The 22646-nt window shown below is 35.6% G+C and overlaps 1 protein-coding gene across 4 annotated transcripts in view; it reads right to left on the bottom strand.

The window, feature by feature from the left end:
• The window catches only part of GPAT3 (glycerol-3-phosphate acyltransferase 3), a 98105-nt gene that overhangs the window by 59499 nt on the left and 15960 nt on the right, over positions 1-22646 (bottom strand). For 2 of the 4 annotated variants that reach the window (XM_056803204.1, XM_001371098.4), the window contains one exon: positions 20485-20551. In XM_056803204.1, the coding sequence (XP_056659182.1) occupies positions 20485-20551 (67 nt within the window). Of the gene's footprint in view, positions 1-12537; positions 13122-13494; positions 13589-20484; positions 20552-22646 lie in introns of those variants that run through there. The other 2 variants (XM_056803205.1, XM_056803206.1) reach the window with 2 other exon arrangements.

Below are 22646 nucleotides of genomic sequence, written 5' to 3'. Positions count from 1 at the left end.
TCCATCCTCCTTTCTCTCCCTTGGCTTTATCAACATCACCTCCTCACTCTGTCCCTGCCTTAGGGGAAGAAGACTCCATTCCCTTTTCGACTTTTCTTCCTTTGTCATAAATCTCTCCTTTTTACCCTCTCTATTACAGTTCCTAGAAACTGAAATGACATGATGTGGATAGTGCCTAGAAACTGATCTACTAATAAAGTTCTACAAGAAGAAATAGTAAGAAATAACCCATTTTTAAAATACATAGATAGGATAAAATACCTGGGTGTAATATCTGCCAAAATAAATCCTGAAACTACATGAAAATAATTATAAAACACTTTATATAGTGAGATTTAAATAATTGGAGAAATATTCATTGTTCATGAGTTCAGAGCCAATATAAAGATTAAAATGAAAACCCTAAAAGAATCTACTTATTCAATGTCACCCCAATTAAATTACCAAAATGTACTTTATCAAATTAGAAAAAATAACAAAATTCATTTAAAAAATAAAAGGTCTAGATTATCAAAGGAATTAATGAAAAAATGTAAAGGAAGGCAGTCTAGCAGTACCAGGTTTTCAATTATATTATAAAACAGTAAATATCAAAATTATCTAGTACTGGTTAAGAAAAAGAAAAGTAGATCAGTGGAACATAACAAACATACAACAAACATCTGTAAAATATTATACACTAACCCTGTGTTTGACAAAACTAAAGATCCAAGTTTTGGTGTTAAGAATTCATCAGTGGGTAAAAATTACTGAGAAAACTAGAAAGCAGTCCAGCAGGAACTAAATATGGACCAGTATCTTATACCATTTACCAAGATAAGAACAAAATGGATATATGACCTAGGCATGAAGGAAGATATCATAAACAGATTAGAATAACAGGGAATATATTACCTATCAGATTTATGAATGGAAGCATTTATGAAATACATGATATAGAAAGCATTGTGACATAAAAAATTGATAATTCTGAATATATTAAATTGAAAAAATTTTGGACAAATAAAACTAAGGTAGCCAAGATTAGAAGGAAAGCTGTAAATTGAGGAAACAATTTATAGACAGTTTTCTTGGATAGAGGTCACATATCTAAAATTTATAGAAAATGCTGTCAAATTTATAAGAGTATGAGCCATTCTCCAATTGATAAATGGTCAAAAGATAGGAAAAAGCAGTTGATTTTAAAAAATCAAAACTATATATTAACTATGTGGGAAAAAAATGATTATTGATTAGAGAAATGCAAATCAAAACAACTCTGAATCATCATCTCATACCTATCAAATTGGCTAAAATGATAAAAGGACAAAATGACAAATGTTGGAGGGAATATGGAAAACAGAGGCACATACCATATTGATGGAAATATTAACTGATCCAACTATTTTGGAAATCAATCTGGAATTATACCTAAACAGTTATAAAATTGTGCATACCCTTTGACTAATTAATACCACTCTTAAGTTTCATTCCTAAAATGATCAGATTAAAAAGGAAAAAACCTATATGTCCTAAAATGTTTATAGCAGTTCTCTTCATGATGGCCATGAACTAGAAATTGAAAGAATACCCATCAATTGGGGAGTGGCTAAACAAGTTGTGGCATGAGATTGTGATGGAATACTATTGCACCATAATAAATGACAAGCATATATCTTTTTTGTTAAATGATATCTTCCCTAGTACAGGGAGAGGAAAAAGGGAGGGAGTTATCTAGATATTTTAACATAACTAATTAAAATTTTATAAAAAGAAATGGAATCCAAAGTTCTGGTTAGAGGATGATAAAGATGTTGGGCAGAGTGATCTAAAGTAGCCTGGTATATAAGGGGGCTAGGAGGCCTGGTTTCAAGCAAGTTAAGATGAATGCCTGGGGAGGAGGTCAAAATTCCTGTAAGAAGGAACAGAAAGGCCAAAGTGCAGGAAGCATGGATTGGAAATGACCCAAGACCAAATGGATTTAAATATAAATTCTAAACAAATAGTGATCTATGAATATAATGGGACACTATTGTATTGTATTGCAAGAAATAATGAAAGGGAGAGATTCAGAGAAACCCAGGACTGCTGGAATGAAGTGATGCTGAATAAAATGAACAAACTACGAGAACAATTTAGACATTGTCTACAGTCATATAAAGGCAAAAAACTCCGAACTTTGAACCTGGATCACAAATGCCAAATGTGACTTTACAAAATTAAGCAAATTTTCCATCTCTTGGTATAGAGGTGATGGACTAAAGGTACAGAACAAAATTCTCAGAAACAGTATTTATTAGTAAGCAGAATCTTTGCTGGGAAGAGAAGTTATTGGGGAATGGGGGAAGAGGAGGGGAAAAGGGAAGCAATGAAACATTTAAAAATACAGAAGAGTACAGAAGGAAATTCAGAAATGGACATGTAAGAAAATCTTGTTTCTAAGGTCTCAACTTTCATACATTTTTTTTAAAAAATCTACTAGGAGTTGTTATTCACATTAAACCTTCATTTCTGTTCTTTGCATATGGAAATATTTATATTTTTATTTTGTTAAGTTCATAACACACAAAAAAACCTAAAATATAAAAGAACTTTGTATTGTAGATGACATAGCCAGAAGCTTAACTGCTTCTTTTTTTTTAATTCCTTACCTTCTTTCTTAGAATCTATACTAAGTATCCATTCCAAGGCAGAAGAGTAGTAAAGGCTCTGCAAACAGGGTTAAGTGACTTCCCTAGGATCACACAGATAGGAAGTGTCTGAGGCCAAATTTGAACCCAAGTCCTCCCAACTCCAGACCTGGCACTCTATCCACTGTGCTATCTAGCTGCTTTGGAAGCTTAGTTTGTTAAGGTTAAAGAACCAGGTCTTTGAGATTTTGAATGCTACTATGAGAGTAAGAACTGTTTCCTTTTTCTAACTGTAGTGCTTGTCACATTATAAGTACTTATGGATGCTTTTCATTGACTGATTCTTTTTTTTTGCATTGCTTTAGAATAAAACAAAATTGTTCCTATATCTTGCTTGAATGCTTTCATGGAAACTTAAACTGATTTAGCCAATGTATGTAGACACTTAGACATGATCTATGTCAACATGGAATCTAGGAACCCCAAATTTGTGTCCTAGTGGGATCTGGTGAACCCTAAGTTTTAGGATTAGCTTATAGGTTGGAGACCCCAAAGCTTGTACGCGTTCCCTGTTCCCTTGGGAATCTACCCTGAAGGGAATCCTGAAGGGAATCTCAGGCTGGCAGTCTCAGACTGAGTGGGAGACCCTCAGGGGAATGACAATCCCAGTTGGGTGAGACTAAGCTAAGGACCCTTTTTGTCATAGGTAGTCTCCCCTATAGTATCAGACCCTTTCCCAAGAATCACACCTGGGTAGGAACCATCCTTTAGCATCCATTGTAAGTAGCCCCTTCTCTTATACCCTAGCCTCTAGCTATTCCTTTCCCAAGCTTGATTGTAACCTATCAATGTAGTTTGAACACTCCCATTTTCCTTGTAGATGTAGCAATGTTAATCATCTTTCCCTGCCCCTGGAATCCCCAAATGGTATATAGGTTCCCCAAATTCTTTTGTTCCCTGGAGTACACCTAGTGCGGTAGCACTCCCAGGGGTCAGTGACCAGAGCGGCCAGAGTTCAATCCTTGGACTTTGTGCAGTCCTGTGGGTGCAGCTCTATTGTAAAGGCCTACTAGCACTGAACCCCTTTTGCCCTTGATTAAAGAATGATTTTGACTATTTAATAGTTCTGTGTTTTTTCCCAGTCAACATCTATATATTCTGAAGCTTGAAAGAAAGGAGGACAGGAGATAATTTGGATCTCATAATTTTGGAAACTGTTGAAAATTGTTATTACAAGTAATTAGGAAAATAAAATATCTTTGAATAAAATAATAATCCTTTCGCTACACTACCCTCCCCAATATGGACAATTTTTTAAATCTCTCAAAATATATCTACAGAGTTCAGCAAAACAATTTTATTAACCCGCTCCTAGCCAAAACAAAGGTCCATCTTCTAAACATTAATATGATTTTAATAATACTGTATAGTTGAAAATCTTGAAATAACAGAGTCCCCAAAAAAATCAAGTTCGCAATCACTCAAAGAGCAATGGAGAGACACATGCTATAGGAATAGTCTACAAAAGAGTTGTCAAAAATGCCACCAGCATGTGACCATCATGTGGCCACAGCACTAAGTGTGGCCCAAACCAGTATAAAAAGTAGATCCTATCTAATTTTAATGTGTTGATGCAATAATTTTAAAAAATGTATAAACAGGTATGATTTTCTAAGTCATTATGTATAGCCTATGGGGATTCTTATATATGGTTAAGTCCCACATTTCTGTTCAAGTTTGACATCAATGAGCTATCTATATAACATATTATAAAGAATTACACAAGAAAAGTAGCATAAGATGTCATCAGAGATGCATGGCTAGAAAGGTGGGCTGATCATTGCTGATTGTTTGGCAAGAAGAGCTGGGGATATAACCGTAGGGGCACTCCTTATGTTCCATTGGCACTTTCATCTTTTAGATTATATAGACACATATACACACACACACACAAAAGGAAGACCCCTGGCACACTGAAAGATCCACTGCAGAGGATTTATAAAAGAACATGAACAAAAATCACTCAGGAGAAAAAGGCAGGGGCGGGCTATGATCTGAATCACTAGGGGGGGGGGGGAATACCTGCATTGAGATCACAGATCTCAATACTAAAGTAATACAAGGTCATCTAATGGCATTTCTTTTTTAAAATTCATGTCTATTTCTTCTTTACCTTTAAATTCTATCCCTCCAACTCCCCAACTTAGAAAACAAGAAAAACAAAACCCATTAAAAACATGATACAAAGCAAATTTCCAGACTATTGTTCACTCTTTGTGACTGCCCAGTAGTATTCTTCGCAGATTCTGGTGTGGTTTGCTGTTTCCTTCTCCAGTGGACTAAGGCAAATGGAGGTTAAGTGACTTGCCAAGGATCACACAGCTAGTGGCTGAGGTCAGATTTGAACTTGTCTTCCTAAATCCAGGCCCATTTCTCTATCCACTAAACCACCTAGACACATCCAAATTTCCACATTGGCTATGTAAAAAAAAAAAAAAGATCCTCAGTCTGCCTTCTCAGACTATCATTCTCTATCCTGAAGTGGGCATTATATTTTACTACAAATCCTCTGGAACTGGGTTTAGTCACTGTATTTATCAGAGTTCCTCATCTTTCAAAATGTTTATCTTCAAAAATTTTATTTTTCCTGGTTCTGCTCCCTTCACTTCATATCAGTTCATACACATCTTTCCAGGTTTCTCTGAAACCATCTCCTTCATTATTTCTTATAGCACAGTGGTATTCCAACACAATCATATGCCACAACTTGTTCCTTGCTGAACATCCAATTGATGATCATTGTCTTGATTTCCAATTCTTTGCCACCACAAAATGGGCTGCTATAAATATTTTTGTACATGTTTTCCTTTTCCTTTCATTTCATTGGGGTACAGACCTCCTAATGATATTGCTGAGTCAAAGGGTATGCATAGTTGTATAGCCCCCTTTTTTATTCCTTTACGGTACAGAACTCTTAGCCATACATCACTCCCACCATCCTCTGCCTTTGGCCCTACACATGTGCCACTGAAGAAAACTGGAGAAAATCATGAAACCCATCCATGCTGACTGAATCTACTACATAACTGCTTTAAGTAATCCTTTTACATCCTTAATTAATTCACTATACACTCACTACCCTCTCCTTTAAACTCTCCCCTCTTGATTTCCCTTAGACCTTTCTTTCCTGGTTCTCCTTCTCCCTATTGGACTTGTTCTTCCCAGATTCAGAACTTTTTTCCCTCTCTACTATTTCACTTGGTGATCTCATGAGCTCCATGGATTTCATTATAATCTCTGTGCTAGTAATTCTCAGACCAATTTATCCAGCCCTAATCTTCTAACCTCCAGACGAGCATTCCAAACATCTTGACCCCTTGAACTGGATATCCCATAAACACTTAAAATGCAACATGTCCAAAACTGAACTTAATATCTTCCACCCTAAGCCTTCCCCCCACTCCAAACTGCCCTACTGGTGTTGAGAGTACCATTATCCTCCCAGTCACTCAGGCTAGGTGTCATTCTCAACTCCTTACTCCCTCATCCCCCACATTCAATCTATTGCCAAAGTCTGTTACATTTACCTTCATAATATCTTTCTCATATGTTCCCTCCTCTCTTCTGTTACTGCCACCACCTTGGGTACAAGCTCTCAGTCCCTCAGGCCTGGTCTACTGAAATAGCCTGCTGGTTGGTCTCTCTGACACATCTCACCTCTCACTTCCAGTCATCCTCTCCTCAGTTGTCATTCCTAAATCTGACCATATCATCCCCTCTGCTCCAAAGGCAACTTATCGCCTCCAGGTTCAAATATAAAATCTTTGACATTCAAAGCCCTTCTTAATTTAATCTTTTTATACTTTACACTTCCCCCTTAGAAATCTCTAGGATCCAGCAGTACTGGCCTCCTGGCTGTTCCTCAAGCAAGATGCTCTATCTCCTAAATGAACATTTTCAATGGTTGTACCCCACCCATAGAATGCCCTCTTTCCTATCTCTGCCTCCAAGTTTCCTTCAAGTGTTGGCTAAAATCTCACCTTCAAAGGAAGCTTATTTCATTGTTATTCAGCTGTGTCAACTCTTCATGACCCCATTTGAGGTTTTCTTGGCAAAGATCCTAGTGGTTTGCAATTTCCTTCTCTAATTCATTTTACACATGAGAAAACTGAGACCTACAGGGTTAAATGACTTGCCCATGGTCACATCACTAGTAAGTACCTGAGGCAAGATTTGAACTCTGATTTCCTATTCTAGGCCTGCACCACTTAAATGCCCGTAGCTTATTCCTGAGCTCCCTTATAGCACCTCCCTTTCTTGATTATTTCCAATTTATCCTATATAGACTGCCCATAATTATTTGCATGTTATCTCCCTTATTTGACTATAAGCTCACTGAGAACTGAGATTATTGTCTTTTGCCACATTTAGCACACAGAGCCTGGCAAATACTAGGCACTTGATAAATGTTTACTGACTGACATTACTAACTTCATGTAAGCTCCAAGTAAGAAGAGAAATAGCAATTAGAGTTCAATGACATTATGCTTTACAAAATTCACAATGTTTCTATAGGCAGACTAATCAATTGGTCAAAATGCCATAGAGTAAGTTTACAAATATAAAGAAGGAATACTTGTTATTCCAAATTTCATGAAGAGAATGCAAAGATAACTGGAAAGAATTTAATAAAGATAACCCACCTATAAAGAATGATAATAGAAATGCAAGCTAACTTTGCTTATTAAATAAAAAAAAGATGATGAAAATGGAGTCATTTTACCTACCTAAGGTTCAAGGAAAATACTTTGCCTCCACTCCCAGCCTTATTAAGATGCATTGTCCCCTAACTTTAGACAGGGGCAACTTTAATGGATTTTAATATGTTTATATTAAAAAGACTAGAAATGTAAATGAGATTTCTAGTGAGTAGAATTCTTAAAGTTAATGCTTTTCCTATGTCATTTGATGTGAAATAAGCATGAAACTTAATTCCCAGAAAAATGGTAAACTAGTACCACAGACCAAATCCACAATATAAAAATATTTAGCTTACCTCAATCCATTTCTGATACTGGTTTTCTTGGACACTCATTGCCTCAATGTTAATGCTCAAATACTATGTATATCATTTGATCAGGATAAAGGATGAGTCTATAATTATGGAAATACTGGTTGTAAAATAGGATTTTTTTAGCCTAAATCCACAAACCAAAGGTACTTAATCAGCAAAAATATGTCCCTAAGAAATTAGTGGGGGATGGTAGGGTTTTTTCACCTTTTTTGTTGCCCAACGTATCACAAAGAAATTAAGTTATAAACATCTGAACTTTGCCCTGATGTTTAACAATTCTAGATTGAATTGTTGATTAATTGAAAATTTAATCAGAACAATGATCATCCAGCCCAGGCAGCAGAAAAGCAACCAATACATAATACATAATTACTATTGAGTAATACTAACTTAGGGGCTCTAAGAACAAAGGCAAAGTTGAAAATCATTTTTTTAAAAAATTCAACTGAGGTAAAAGAAGAAAAAATATTAGGAATAGGTAAAGAATTTCAAATCAGGTTAATGCTATATCTCCAGTACATTCAGATTGTGCATTAGAGCAGGAGTGGCAACATCCAAACTTTTTGAATTTAAGTGAGGGTTAAGAACTCAGTTTGCATTTTTCCCATTGAAACAATGGTCTGGTCACAGAGGATTCATGAAACCTATTTAGCCCATAACATTGTTGAAACACAGTACTTTGAAACTTAACAGTTATTTATAACAAAGTTCACATGTGGAAAATATGTTTGGGAGCAGGCTTTGGAAAATAAGCCTCTTCCAGTGCTACAGCTGCTTTCCACCTGGTTGATAATGGCAGAATTCCAAAGCGCCAAAGAAGGGAAGGAGGGAGGGAAGGAGAAAAAAAGAGAGGGAAGAAGGGAGGGGAAAGGGAAAGGAAAAAGGAAAGAAAGGGGAAAGAGAGAAAGGGGATGAGAGAGGAAGGAAGGAAGAAAGTGGGGAGAGCTAGGGAGAGAGGAGCAGAGAATGAGAGAGAAAATATCAAATGATAGCATGCACTTCTACTTTCCATTACTTCCAACATTCTCATTCTAGGATTGCCCTTATTTACCCTAACACTTATCCAGAGCTTTATTAGAAGGATAATTCCAGTCAGTCAGAGAGAGTTCAAATTAATTCTTTGGGTTCTTTAGAATGAATATTATTATAATCAAGTTTATCACTTCTACCAGCTCCAACTATCAACCAATTTTAGCTTAGTTGAACAACTCAGTTTCACTGTGCATCAATTTCTACCTCTGTCTATATGTGCCAATATGTAATAGTATCTACAGAGGTTTCCTTTAATCCTATCCCAGTTGCCTCCTTGACCTATCCTTTTCTTAATTTGACAGCCATTTCTTTACATAGCAATTTTGAGTCAGGCACTTTGTGGCTACTAGCTGCTTTGCAATGAAATTCTGTGTTCAGGCATGTCCATATTATGCTGATCTTTAAAATTAAGAGATAAAAAAAAAACAAAGTAGTGCTAAAGAATGAAAGTTATTATCAGCAGACTTGATCTTTATTAGAACTTAGTCATAGGCTTTTTGTTTAGTTAGATCATGTATTTAAATCTTGCCTCATAGAATTTGCTTTTTCAATAGGTCAAACACGAACATGAATTGTCTCATTTGCTCAGGAAGTTTTTTGTTGATTTTTTTTCTTTACTAGGTTGTCAGAGCTTGCTCTTTTGTTTTGGAGAAGAAAATTTAGAAACTAAACATTAAAAAATTCAACCCAAGATCAATGAATGTTGGAAGGGCAGTAGGAAGATCAATATACTTTCTGCTGCTGGTGCTGTTTTGGTCATCTGTTCTGGATATTAGTTTGGAATTATGCAAATCAAGTGGTTAAACTGTCCAAATCAATTGACTCAAAAGTCCTAATAGGAGGCAAAAATTCCAAAGGTGTTAAAGACATATACCAAATCATTCCTAGTATCCTTTTTCAGAGTAATAAAGAATTAGAATCAAAGTGTTGTTGTTGTTGTTCAGTTGTTTCAGTCATGTCCAACTCTTTGTGACCCCATTTGGGGTTTTCTTGGCAAAGATATTGGGGTGGTTTGCCATTTCCTTCTCGACTCATTTTCTAGATGAGGAAACTGAGGTACATAAGGTTACGTGACTTTCCCAGAGTTGGATTTTTCTTATTCCTTAGAACCAATACATAGTGTTTCTTCTAAGACAGAAGGTAAGTGTTTAAAGGGGAAAAAAAGATGGCAAATAAATGCTTTACAAGCATCCCAGTGGTTGCCATATTTCTCTTCTGTGACTTAACTTTTAAAAGAATAGCTTACCATTCCTATAGGAGAAACACTTCAGAGAGAGGGAAGAGATCTAAACGCCACCAACATAAGTCATCAAAGATAAACTGTTCGCTAAAATCAATGAAGATTGTGGTTTCTCTTCTGCTTTCCCCCCAAAACTACTCTTAGCCACAGTTTCCTATTTTGCAATAATAAATGATGCAACTGTCCTCACTTTCCCTGCCTTTGCTGCATTGTACTGCTAAAGAATTACAATTTTTTTAACACAGAAAATAAAGCCAAACTAAACAAACAAACAAATAAACAAAAAAGCCTTTACATAAGCACCTGCCCATTCTTCCTTATATATTCGTATGCTATCTCAGAGAATACCAAGAATGCTGTTCTACTTCAGAGTTGGATTTCATCACTATCACCAGCCCATCATATTCTAAGAATCTGAAAGGTGAGAAGGCAAAAAAGCACAATAAGGTTATTTTCACTGCTTTCTGTATGACTAATATCATACTATTTGCCCTAAATCTTGGTGGTAAGCAAATCCAGATTTTTTTAAACCCTGGAATAAGCTCTGAAAACTCCTCTCCCTTCAATTCTTTACCCGTGTTTCTCCTTATGTACAAAATTGCTCATAAAGAACAAGTGAGCAATCCAATTCTTCCCCCATAGGAGAAAAAAGTTTAATACTTCGGAAGGTGGGAAAAAGTCATCATAGGACAAACAACAGGCTGATAGAAAAAAAAACAATTCAAATACCAGCAAATTTGTACATAGAGGGCAGCAATTTTGTTCATGGTAGAAACGCAGAACAAGAGGTTTGTTTAGTGTCATGACTTACATGAGCCACAAGTGGAACAGATGCTGACAAAGTTTCCTCTCCTGAAGTCAAATAGAAACCTAGTAGCAGCTAAAACTGAAGCAAAAAATTTTAAATCTACACAACTTGAGATTTTTTTATGAGAAATTGCTGAAGATACCCAGAATTCCTCAAGTCACAAAAAGAGCTGGAATGGTCCAAGGCAACCTAAAGACCCTCCCTGTAGCAAAGAAATCAGTAATGATACATTCCCATGGAATCCAACAACATCAGTATCTCTCTGGGAGTAGCTGGTTACAGAATGACAATACACCAGGGGGGAACCTTGCCTAAGGAGTTGTCTTGGCTACATATACTCCTGGGTCAGGTATGCTCCCTTTCCCACTGGTGAGGTAATCCATGTGTATGACAGGAAATTTACTTAACATTGCATTAACAAAAATAGCAAAATAAATTATAACAAATCTTCTACTTGGTCTGATAAAAGGGGCATCAATGGAGGCACTCAAACTATGGGCTTGTAGGGGCTGACTTAAAGTGCATTTTAAAATTGGGAGAGCCTTCAAGAAAGTGCCTGAATGTGATAAGAGGTCACATTTGGAATATCCACAGTGCATAGCTTCTCCCAGTTCAAAGCTAAAACTCTAGAGAAGGTAAAATAGTCTCTCCTATTCCCACTGCCAGCCAAAGGGAAGTTATATTTCTCCCTTTTCATACCTCTTTCATCCTAAGTCCGTGAACCTTCTATGTCTGATTTTCTACTTCATATTATCTATTAAAATAGGTCAAGAACTTGTTCAAGGCTGCTAAACCCTACAACCAGATTGCAATCAGAAAAAGAGGCAAAATGCTGTCAGGATATTGTGGAAGACCTGGGCTTTGTTTGAAAACAATTCTGCTGTCACTACTACTACTATTGCCCTTGTATTGTTGGGTAACATTGCATAATCTGATACCTGAAACTGAAATAGCTTACACAGATAAGGTCAAAAGGAAAAAAAAAGAAAAGAAACTATGCTACTTTGACTTTCTCCTCAGGTCTAACCTTCACCTCCTCAATTCCATCTTCAAAGTTAGCAGATTTTATCCCAAAGTCAAATTAGAATAGTTTTTCATTTCCTTTTATAAGCAGCATGGGATTAAAAGAGCCATATTTTATGTCTGCTTAGCTAGCTCTATCTCCCTTGAGCTGCCTTTTTCCACAGGTTCTAAGGATATACATAAAGGTGAGGACAAATTATAATGCCAATTAAAAAACAAAACAAAACAAATAGGGGCAACTAGGTAGCTCTGTGAATAGAGAGCCAGACCAAGAGTCAGGAGGATCTGAGTTCAAAAATGTGGCTTCAAATGTGTAACCCAGGGTAAAATCACTTAACCCCCATTGCCCAACCCTTACTGAATATCTAGTATCAATTCTAAGACAGAAGGTAAGTTGTTTTTTTAAATACAAGTTAAAAAATATATGGCATATATTTTTTAAATGATCATGGCTTCACACTGTAGTTTCACCATAGGAGAATATAACCTGAAAAGAAATAATAATTTTTACTGCCAATAAAAGTCATATATAGCTCAGGATGGATTAAAAGGCAATGAAGTAAGAGATGAAAGGTCCGCTCATGACACTCCCCTATCCAGTAAACTGCAGTCTTTCCCTATCTCCTCCAAGAGCAAATAGAAAATGTTCTGTTTGGCATTCATAGCCCTTCATAACCAAGTACCTCCTACTTTTCCGACCTTCTTAAACCTTCCTCCCCCATCACATATTCTTTGATCCAACGACACTAACCTCTGAGGCTGATCCAGGGACAAGACCCTCCATCTTTTGGTTCTGGGCATTCTCCTTAGCTGTCTCCTATGCCAGGAATACTCTCTCTCCACAGCCTCATTACTGACTTCTTTGGCTTCTTTTTAAACTCCAACTGAAATCTCACCTTCTATAAGAAGCTTTCCCTAACTCCTCTTAATTCCAGCCTTCACTCTATTAATGATTTCCCATTTATACTGTACATAGTTTGTAAATATTTGTTTATTTGTTGTCTCACTGATGAGATTGTGGGTTCCTTGGGGGAAGGACCTGTCTTTTGCCTCTGCTTGTATCCCAAGCACTTAGTATAGTGCCTAGTATATAGTAGGCCCTAAATTAATGCATACTAACTCTTAATCTACCAATCTAGTAATCCTGTCATGAAAGAAAACAAGGTCTTGTATGGTGTGAATGAGGGGATTATCAAGAACAAAGAGAAAATCTTAAATTTGAAGGGATACTTCAGAAGAGGGGCAAATGGAACCTTCACAAGACCTGCAAGGGATGGGTGAGTTCCATCAAGATTCAAGGCTCAAAAGCAGTTGGAGCCAGAGGGAAAAAACTTCTTATCTGGGACTCTGGAGTTGGGTGGAAGAAGTACCAGTCTCAAAATCCTTTTGCTTGAACTGAATGATGATCTCAATGCCCAACTGAAGCCAACTTTTGGGACAGAGACTCTCTTTTTCCCTTAGGGGAACTCAGAGCCTATTCCCTGAAGAGATTTCCTTGATCAAGCTCTCAAGAGTTATATTAGGAAAGAAATATTAGGGACCTTCCTCTTTCTCTCTGCCCTTACCTTCCTTTCCTCTTCCCTGAACAACCCTATACTCTAATAAATTAGACACCTTGAGTTATACCAGAGATTGATTCAGAGTTTATGTAGGAGGAGGGGAATTTCAATCTATAGTTAAGAAGGAAGCTGTGGGAGAACAGACTTACCCTGTAGATTAAACTGCCTAACTCCACTGATAACAACCCAGCTTAGTGAAAGAAAGAGGAAGTGCCACATAGAATTCAGTCCCCAAACACCTGTTCAGTGGTTCCTTCCTTTTTCTAAGTCCCCCTCACTATTACAATGGTCAGTCCTTGATGAAGATACACTGGCCTTTTATTTTCCAAATATCACCTCAACAGCCTTTTAATGCATTCTACATTTTGAAATTTAAGTCAACCTCATTAACCTATATAATCTGTGGACTTCATTATTTTCCCTATTAAAAATCAGGATATTTGCTTCCAAAAGTCCTAAATACCCTGTTTCCTTCACTAGTCTTTCATTTTACCCTTAGAATGTAGTTCATCTAGGCCTGGTGCCATTAAATCCATCTAGGGACTCTTCTCATTCCCTACTTAGCTCAAGTTACAACTGTCTATTAGCCATTTTTCTTCCTTTCTAATCCAATGATCACTTTCTTTATCAGAGAAAACAGCAGACAATTAGTCGAGCAGTTCAACTATTTTCCTTATCAAATTGTCTATATAGCTTGAAGGGCAAAAACCTTAATTTTTGTTTGCCAGAGTAAGGAGAGGCTATAAGTAACAACCCTTCAGACTGAGGCAACAGAATAGAGAGTGCTAGATCTGATCTGGAGTTATAAAGACTCAAATTCAAATAAGTTTTCAAGGACTTAATGACTATTACTCAGGGCAAGCCATGTAATAGCTGTCTCTGTTTTTTCATTGTCAAAATAAGGATAATATTAGCACCTAGGATTATGTGAGAATAAAATTAGATAATATTTGTAAAAGTGCTTTGCAAACCTCATGCCACTAAATAAATGCTAGTTATTATTATCATAACAATAAGTACTATATTACTAGAACTGTACTTTACAATGTACCAAACTCTCAAGATTTTCCATTCCCATATACCTGGCTCATTGCAACAGTCATTGTACATCATGCATCTGCATTTCCACAGAAGGTTCCAACCTAGGGAAATATATTTGCAGACAATGTACTTCTCTCCCTTTATGGAAAGGTTAAGTCTTCCCATTGGGTAATCAGAATAGTTGGAGTGGCTGTACTGGCTGTTTCCATCAGAAAATCGATACTATAATCTCTGGTTGTGGAAAAGTCTCAGATCCAATGATTTCCTGGGGGAAAGAAGTCCATAGAACAGATTCTGTATTTGGAGTCAGAAAGAAACTAAGTTCAGATCCTGCCTCTGATGCTTGCTAACTTAACTGTCTTTACAAGCAAGTCACTTCCTACCCTTTGAGTCTCAGTCTCCCCATCTGTAAAACAGGGATAAATAATACCTATAGTGGCTAACATACAAGGTTGTTGTTGAGGATCAAATGAGAAAATGTATGAAAAATATTTTGTAAAGTTAAAACCGCACATAAAGATAATTATACTAGGCTATTTCTCACTGCATTCACAACTTAATTTAGAGAAAACTAGCACTTAAATCCACAATCACTTAAGTATTCCAGGCTTGTTTCCTCATGTCTAAGATCCCTTCCAGTTCTAAATTTTGATGATTTCAGATCCTCTGAAGTACAACAAGAGCACACACCAAACAAAGTTGGCAACTTTTCACTGGGGAGAATCAGGGAAGAGTTCATGAAGGGAGAAGTGGCATTTGAGCTGGACCCTAGAGGATGGACAGAAATTGGATCACTAGAGCTATTCCAGGAAGTGAATTTTGCTGGAACATAAGGTGTATAAAGGAGAGTTCTAGGAGATAAGCTTGGGAAGACACGTTGTAGACAGTTCATGGAGAAAAGAAGGAAGAGAGAGAGAGAAAAACAAACAGAGAAAGAAAGAGAAAGAAAGAAAACTGAAGCTCAGCATATCCAGCAACTCATGCAGAGTTCCAGAGTAAAGAGAAGCAGAACTTTACCCAGGCTTTCTGACTCCCAAGTCTAGTTGCCAATTTCCATTCTGTTTTTCAATTAATGTATTTTTTCTTAGATTTTACAAGGATTTTCAGACAATCCTGACATAACAAGTACATGTATGGTCAGTAAAATGGCAAAAGGGAAAAGGACATCAAAAAGTAGAGTAAGAGGGAAAAATTAAGCAATCTACTTCTCTCCCAAAAGGTCTGGCATTCAAATGCTTTAGAACTTTGACCTTACTGGTTGGGAAAAGCAATGAAGAAATAGAGGGGGAAAGCAAACTTTTTCCTCACCTTTTTTCTGGCCCTTTACATTTATTTTGGGGAGAATGTTAGAAAAAGGGAAAAACTATAGGAAGACAGAAAAAAAAAGTGGCTCCAGGAACAAGTTCTGGTCTATTCCTAACCAAAAAGGAAAAATGATCCTTTGCTTCAGGATTTAAGCTCTCTACAGAAGTAGTGCTTACACATTTCATGGTAGGAAAGAAAGTGGAGAATGAAAAATTGAATATTCTCTGCCCTACTCCCAAAAGTTAGCTCTTCTGAACTCTGTATTGATTGTAACAGACAACTCCCTCCAAATGTATATCTCTCTACTCTGAGTAAGCATAAGCCCTTAAAGCCCAAAGATCATGTACACTAACTACCTTGCCAACTCTCTCCTCATTACCTAATAACCTGTAAACTTCTACCTAATATCTCAGTAAACAGTAGCTTTTTAATGAATATCATGGGCGGGGGAAGCTAACAATGAATAAGGGAAATGTCATCATCTCAGTGATAACAAAACCTGAAAGTTCAGTCTATGAGAGCATTAGTAAAACATAGAAGAAACAACAAAAATGTAAGTAGGGTGTTTTAGACCAACAGAAACAGAAAGAGGGTAGAAGGCATACTAAACTGAGAATCTGGATACTTGGAATTAAATTCTGATTCTGACATTGACAAGCTGAAAGATTACGTAAGGACAACTTACAAATCCTCAGTCTCAATTTTCCTCACCTCTAAAAATCTGAATACTTGCACTGCACCTACTATATAAGATCCTGGTCAGGAAATATTTTGCAAGCTTTAAAATATTAAAAACTTGAATTATTACTAGAGATGGAAATAATTAATCACCAAGGACCCACAATTAATCAAGAAATTGATTAGAAGAGATAAGAAATAAAGAAATAAGTCAAGAAATAAATCAAGAAAAAACAAAGATCAAGAAATCAAGAAAAAATTCTTTCAAGAGTTAATAGTGGCATAACATGTAATCCATCATCCAAAAATCAGAATAATTCTAACCTCTCTAGGTCTAGTTTTTTTTTTTTTTAATCTATTATATAAGAGGTGTGGCCCTTATGATCCCACTATTTTACTTCATTCCTCTTAACATAGTAAAAACCATCAGCATTCAACCCAGAAGTAACACAACAAAGTCTGGGACCTTTGGCCCGACTGTGACCATAGCAGAAGCCATGGCATGTCCAAATCATTGATTGATGGCAGTGTCTCAGTTAACACTGCTCTGAATGCCAGAAGATTATACTAGTCAACTATGTGTGCTAAGTGTAATTATTTCATCCCCAACCAGACTAAGATTGTGACACAAGTACTCCTGAACTGGATACAGGGTACACACAGTTAACTACCTATTACTACAACATGGAGAATGAGAATAGCGATTGGCTGATTGTCAAATCAACTGCCCAGGCCAAAAGACAGATAATTATTAATGAGGTACAGGAGGCATATAACATTTCTCTGCAAATAAAACTCCCACTTTAATATAAAAAAAAACCAACAACAACAAACAACCCCACTCAATAAAACCATAGCAAATCTACAATATAAATTTCTCCTGTTTAGTTCTATTAACTGATTATACAAAGTGTTCATTACAAGCATGTTCAATCTGATTACCATTCAGCTAAAACCGGGCAAATTGTGGATCTTCTTCAACCACCTTACTGGAAAGTGGTTTAAAGTTAAGATTCATGGCACCTTTCTGTTTCTTAAAATCTTTTCCCAAAACTAACTTGTTCAGAACTTTGGATCTTAAAATATATTAGAGGAACCTATAAAAGCATTGAGCAAAATCAAGAGAAGACAACTAAGAGTATGGAATTATATACAGAGTTAAGAGATATTTTAGAGCAAAATAACTCTGGAAACATTAAGCCCAGTATTTCTATGCCAATACAAGGTTGTGTGCATCTGATACATTTGATTCATCAAAGTTAATAGTTTAAAGAAGAAAACAGTGCTAGCATCAAAAAATATTTTTCTGAATATTCCACTTTCATAAAACTAGGTACTTTCTAGTGAATAAGATTCAAGAAAGCTGGCTCTTATCAGTCCTACCTGATAGATGACAACATAGGATCTCAAAAATACCACTATATCAAAAATAACAAAACATTCATTTTCTATTGAAATAATAAAAAAGTAATAAAATATATATTAAGAGAGAGCATATATGAACTGATTATAACATAAAATAGTCAATCCAGGTAGGCATTTGTGGTAAACATTCAGGCATTCTGGGCAAGTCATCTCAGTTATGTACATTTAAATACAGCTATGCTCAGATTTTTTAAACATCAAGTTTGTATAATCCACTTTAGCATGAACTACTGAAGGTATATTCAATTTATAAAACATTTATTAAGCACCTACAATGTATAAGACATTGGAGAGAGAGAGAGAGAGAGAGAGAGAGAGAGAGAGAGAGAGAGAAAGAAAGAGAATATGTCTGTGTCTGTGTAATTCACTGTACTAAGCTACTAGAGTTGGAAAAATGAAAAACACCAAAATCCCTAAACTTAAGTAATATACTATCCTTAATGGAAATAGGATATACACCAATAAATAAGCTAAAGGAGGATGTGGTAAGTAAGGGGAAAGGTAGAGAGAAATCCAAACAAAGTATCCTGGGAAATGCTGAGGCTGGAAAGAATCCTTTCAGCTGATGTAATCAGAGCAATTTTCATAGAGGAAGTAGTATTTGAGCTGGAACTTGAAACAAAAGTATTCCAAATAGACAGAAATGCAGAAGTGATTCTCAGAAATGGATATAAGGGGAGAGGGAAAAGGGAAAGGTTATTAAATGTGCGGCAAAAGAAACAAGCTGACAAAGTATTCATAAAGGGGAGCAATCTGGAATGCAATCAAAAAGGTAAGATGAGAATATGAAGCATTTCCCAATTGACAAATAATCAAAGAATATGAACAGGCAGTTCTCAAATAAAGAAAACTATCTATAGTCATATGAAAAATATTCCAAATCATTATTGATTAGAGAAATGCAAATTAAAACAACTCTGATACCACCCCCCTCACTATCAGATTGGTTAATATGTCAGAAAAGGAAAATGACAAATGTTAGAGGGGATGCAGGAAAATCAGGGCACTAACACCTAACTGTTAAAACTGTGAATTGATACAGCCATTCCTTAGAGAGCAATATGGAACCACGTCCAAAGGGTTGTCAAACTGTTCTTATCCTTTGACCCTGCAAGATGATTTCTAGGTTTGTATCCCAAAGAGATTAAAGATAGGGGAAAAGAAGTTACTTATACAAAAATATTTGATCAACTCTTTTCATGTTGGCAAAGAACTGGAAACTGAAGAGTTATCCATCAGTTGAGGAATGACTGGACAAGTTGTGGTATAGGTTCCTAATGGAATACTATTGTACCATAAGAAACAACAAGATAATCACAAAAAATCTTAGAAAGACTTATACAGTGATACAAAGTAAAGTGAGAAGAACCAGGAGAATGTTGTACACAGTAATAGCAATAATCTACGATAATCAGCAGTGAGTCACAACTATTATCAACAAGGCAAGGATCCAAGACAACTCTAAGAGACTCATGACAAAAAACAGACGTCCACTGACATAGAAGGAATAGATGCCATTCTTCACTTTATTTCTTCCATGAACTTTTCTCTAGTGTGGGCAATGTCTTCTTTCACAATATGACAAACATAGACATCTGTATTTTATTATATGTGTGTGTATATATACTTATATATGTATATATTATATATGTAAAACTTATATTGCCTGCCTTCTTCAGGAAGAAGGAGGAATGGGAAGGAGAGAGAACATGGATTGCAAAATGTCAGAAAGAAGTAGCAGTGTTAATAGTCATATTTTTATTCACCTTTACATCTCCAGCACTCAAATAAATGCCATTCATTCATTCAACAAACAATAATTAAGCTCATGTACCAGGCACTAGTCTAGATATTGCAAAAGCAAGTAAAAAAGGAAATAGTTCCTGCCTTCAAAGAAGCTTTCACTTTCATACATAAGGAAGTAAACAGACAGTGAGCATTAAATCAATGTTTCCTGAGTTAATTAGGAGGACTAACTTGGAAGCTAATTTGAAGGACAAAGTGGAAAAGGAAAGGAATCTAAGGCAGGCTGACCAGTTTCCTTTCAGTAAACTATGTTTGACCCTTATGGCATTTTATGCAAGTCAAAATTGTTTTTTAAAAAATTGTTTCATGATAGTCCCTGCAAAGTGCCTGAAAATTACATCTTTTAAAGATCAAAATGCTAAGTCCAGTTACTACTACTTTCAATCTATGTATGTCCGTCCCCAAATGGTTCTAAACCCCTACAATTACTGTTTTCTTTTTAACAAGCTCTAAAATTCTTTTCTTGAGAAGAAACATTAATTCATACAAAAGCCAATCATTTTAAAGTACACAAATAAAATATAGAGTAATTGGGACTGGTTAGTTCTATGAGTTTAGTCACACCAAACTGATGATGTATTGGGTCCAGTCATGCTTTAATGTCTACTTCCTAGTTATCTCACCAATGAAGTCCCCCTCATAAGATGAACCAAAGGGGACAAAAGAAGCAAGTTACCACATATCTCCCCTACTATCAAAAAGGTTAGCGTGCAAAGCCCATTGGTAGATGCTATCATCTTCATATACAATGAACAAAATTATTAATGAAATGGCAAAAAATGAAATAACACAGCATCTATACTATGCAAGCATAGATCCTTTTTCTCTAGCCTAGAGTCTTGAGTAAATTGTAGCGAAATTAAAAGCAATAGTAATACTCTTACCAACAGAAGATGGGCTTTTAAGTGATGATTCCTTTGGAGATCCTTTCTCAATTCTTAATGTGGCCCACTGTTCAAAAATAAAAAAAATGTTTAATGTTTTCTCATTTAAGTAATTACAATATTTAAATTACACCCATTATCTTTAAAAATATGACAAACCATCATATTCATTGAAAGAATTCCACAAGCATGGTAGAATCTTACCTAGACTGCAAGTTAGTGGGGTACTTTGGAAGGTAGTGAAATCTCTCATGACTAGAAGTCTTAAAGTAGCAGCTTTATGACAAACTGTTGGCAATATGGCAAAAGATATTACTGCTCAAATTTGGGTTTGACTGGATAACATCTGAGGGCCCCTCCAAATCTAAGATTCTATGATTACATTTCTAATCCTACAAAAGGACTGATGACAAAAATAAATGTTTTTTTTTAAGTCAAGCAATTAAAGATTTTAAAATTTACTAAAGAAATTGTTGGAATCATATAACCAAAAGATCATTTGCCAACTTTTCCCAATACTTCTTTATGAAATCCCAGCTCTATCACTTTCTTGGCAGTGCCTTCATTTGTGATATTAGGGAGGTTGGACTAGATTACCTGGAATATGCCTCCTACTTTTGAAATTGTTATTGTTCAGTTATTTTTAAGTCATATCCTATTCTGCATAGCTTCATTTGAGGTATTCTTGGCAAAAGATACTAGAATGGTTTGCCAATTCCTTCTCTAGCTCATTTTACAGAGGAGGAAACTAAGGCAAATGAGATTAAATAACTTGTTCTGGTTATTATAACATAGAGCTGGTAAGTATCTGAGGCCAGATTCTATTTACTGCTTGACCTAGTGGACCACTTCTAACAATACTATATTCTAAAGACTTACAAAAATGCATTTTCATAAATACAAACTGGATGACACTAGCTATACACTGAAAGTCAACTAATTTTTATTTAAGTTTCCTGGATATTTTACTCTCTTATTATTACTATTTATTTTTATTATTACTACTACTAATTTCATAATAAATCATTATAATCTATTTTACACAACTACCATTATGGAAACCAATCTTAAAACCAATTGAATGCTTTGGGGAAACAATAATATAAGCTATCTGTAAAAACATTCAATGTTAAATTTTATCTTATGTAGAAACAGAATTCTAAAACCAGGAATGTTCTAGAGTCAATTTAAAATGAAAAACAAATTGTTGTTTTCTTTTTTAATTATTTATTTTAAAAATATTCTTTTCTTTTTAAATTTTGAGTTCCAGATTCCCTCCTTCCCTTCCCCCCACCCCACCATGTGCACTAAGAAAGAAAGCAATATAACAATTATATATGGGAAATCATACCACATCACCAAAAAATTTTTTTGAAGTGAGAAATGTAAACCTCAATTTGCCTTCAGAGTTCTTTAGTCCTCTCTCTGGAGGTATATAGCATTTATTTATGTTTTTTAATCATGAGTCCTTTGGAATTGTCTTGGATCATTGTATTGATCAATATTAGCCAAGTCTTTCATAGTTGATCATCTACAATATTCCTGTTACTGTGCTCAATGAAATCCTGGTTCTTCTTACTTCACTTTGCATCAGTACATATAGGTCTTACCATGTTTGTTTGCTTGTTTCTGAAACTACTCCTCTTATTTCTTAGGGAATAATAGTACCCATCACAACATATGTCACAAATTGTTCAGTCATTCCCCAATTGATGGGCATTTGCTCAAATACCAATTCTTTGCCACCACAAAAAGAGCTGCTTTAAGTATTTTTATATATAAGTCCCCTTTCCTTTTTCTTTGAGATATAGTCCTAATAGTGGTATGCACAGTTCTTTGGGCATTGTATCAGATTGTTCTCCAGAATGGTTGAACCAGTTCACTACTCCACCAATAATTGTTAATGTACCTATTTTCCCTCATCCCCTTCAATATCTATCATTTATAATAGGTGTGTAGTGGTACTTCAGAGTCATTTTAATTTGCATTTCTCTTATCAATAGTAATTATCACTATTGTGACATAGTGATTATAATAGTGATTATTATCACTATTGATGAAAGAAATGCAAATTAAAACAGCTCTGAAGTACTGATACCTATTAGATTGGCTAATATGACAGAAAAGGAAAACAAATTTTAGAGGGCATGTGGGAAAATTAG

This window comes from Monodelphis domestica, chromosome 6 (assembly GCF_027887165.1).
Source record: "Monodelphis domestica isolate mMonDom1 chromosome 6, mMonDom1.pri, whole genome shotgun sequence".
Classification (NCBI taxonomy): domain Eukaryota; kingdom Metazoa; phylum Chordata; class Mammalia; order Didelphimorphia; family Didelphidae; genus Monodelphis; species Monodelphis domestica.
Note: the sequence above shows the minus strand (reverse complement) of the source record. Positions and strands in the feature narration are given on the sequence as shown.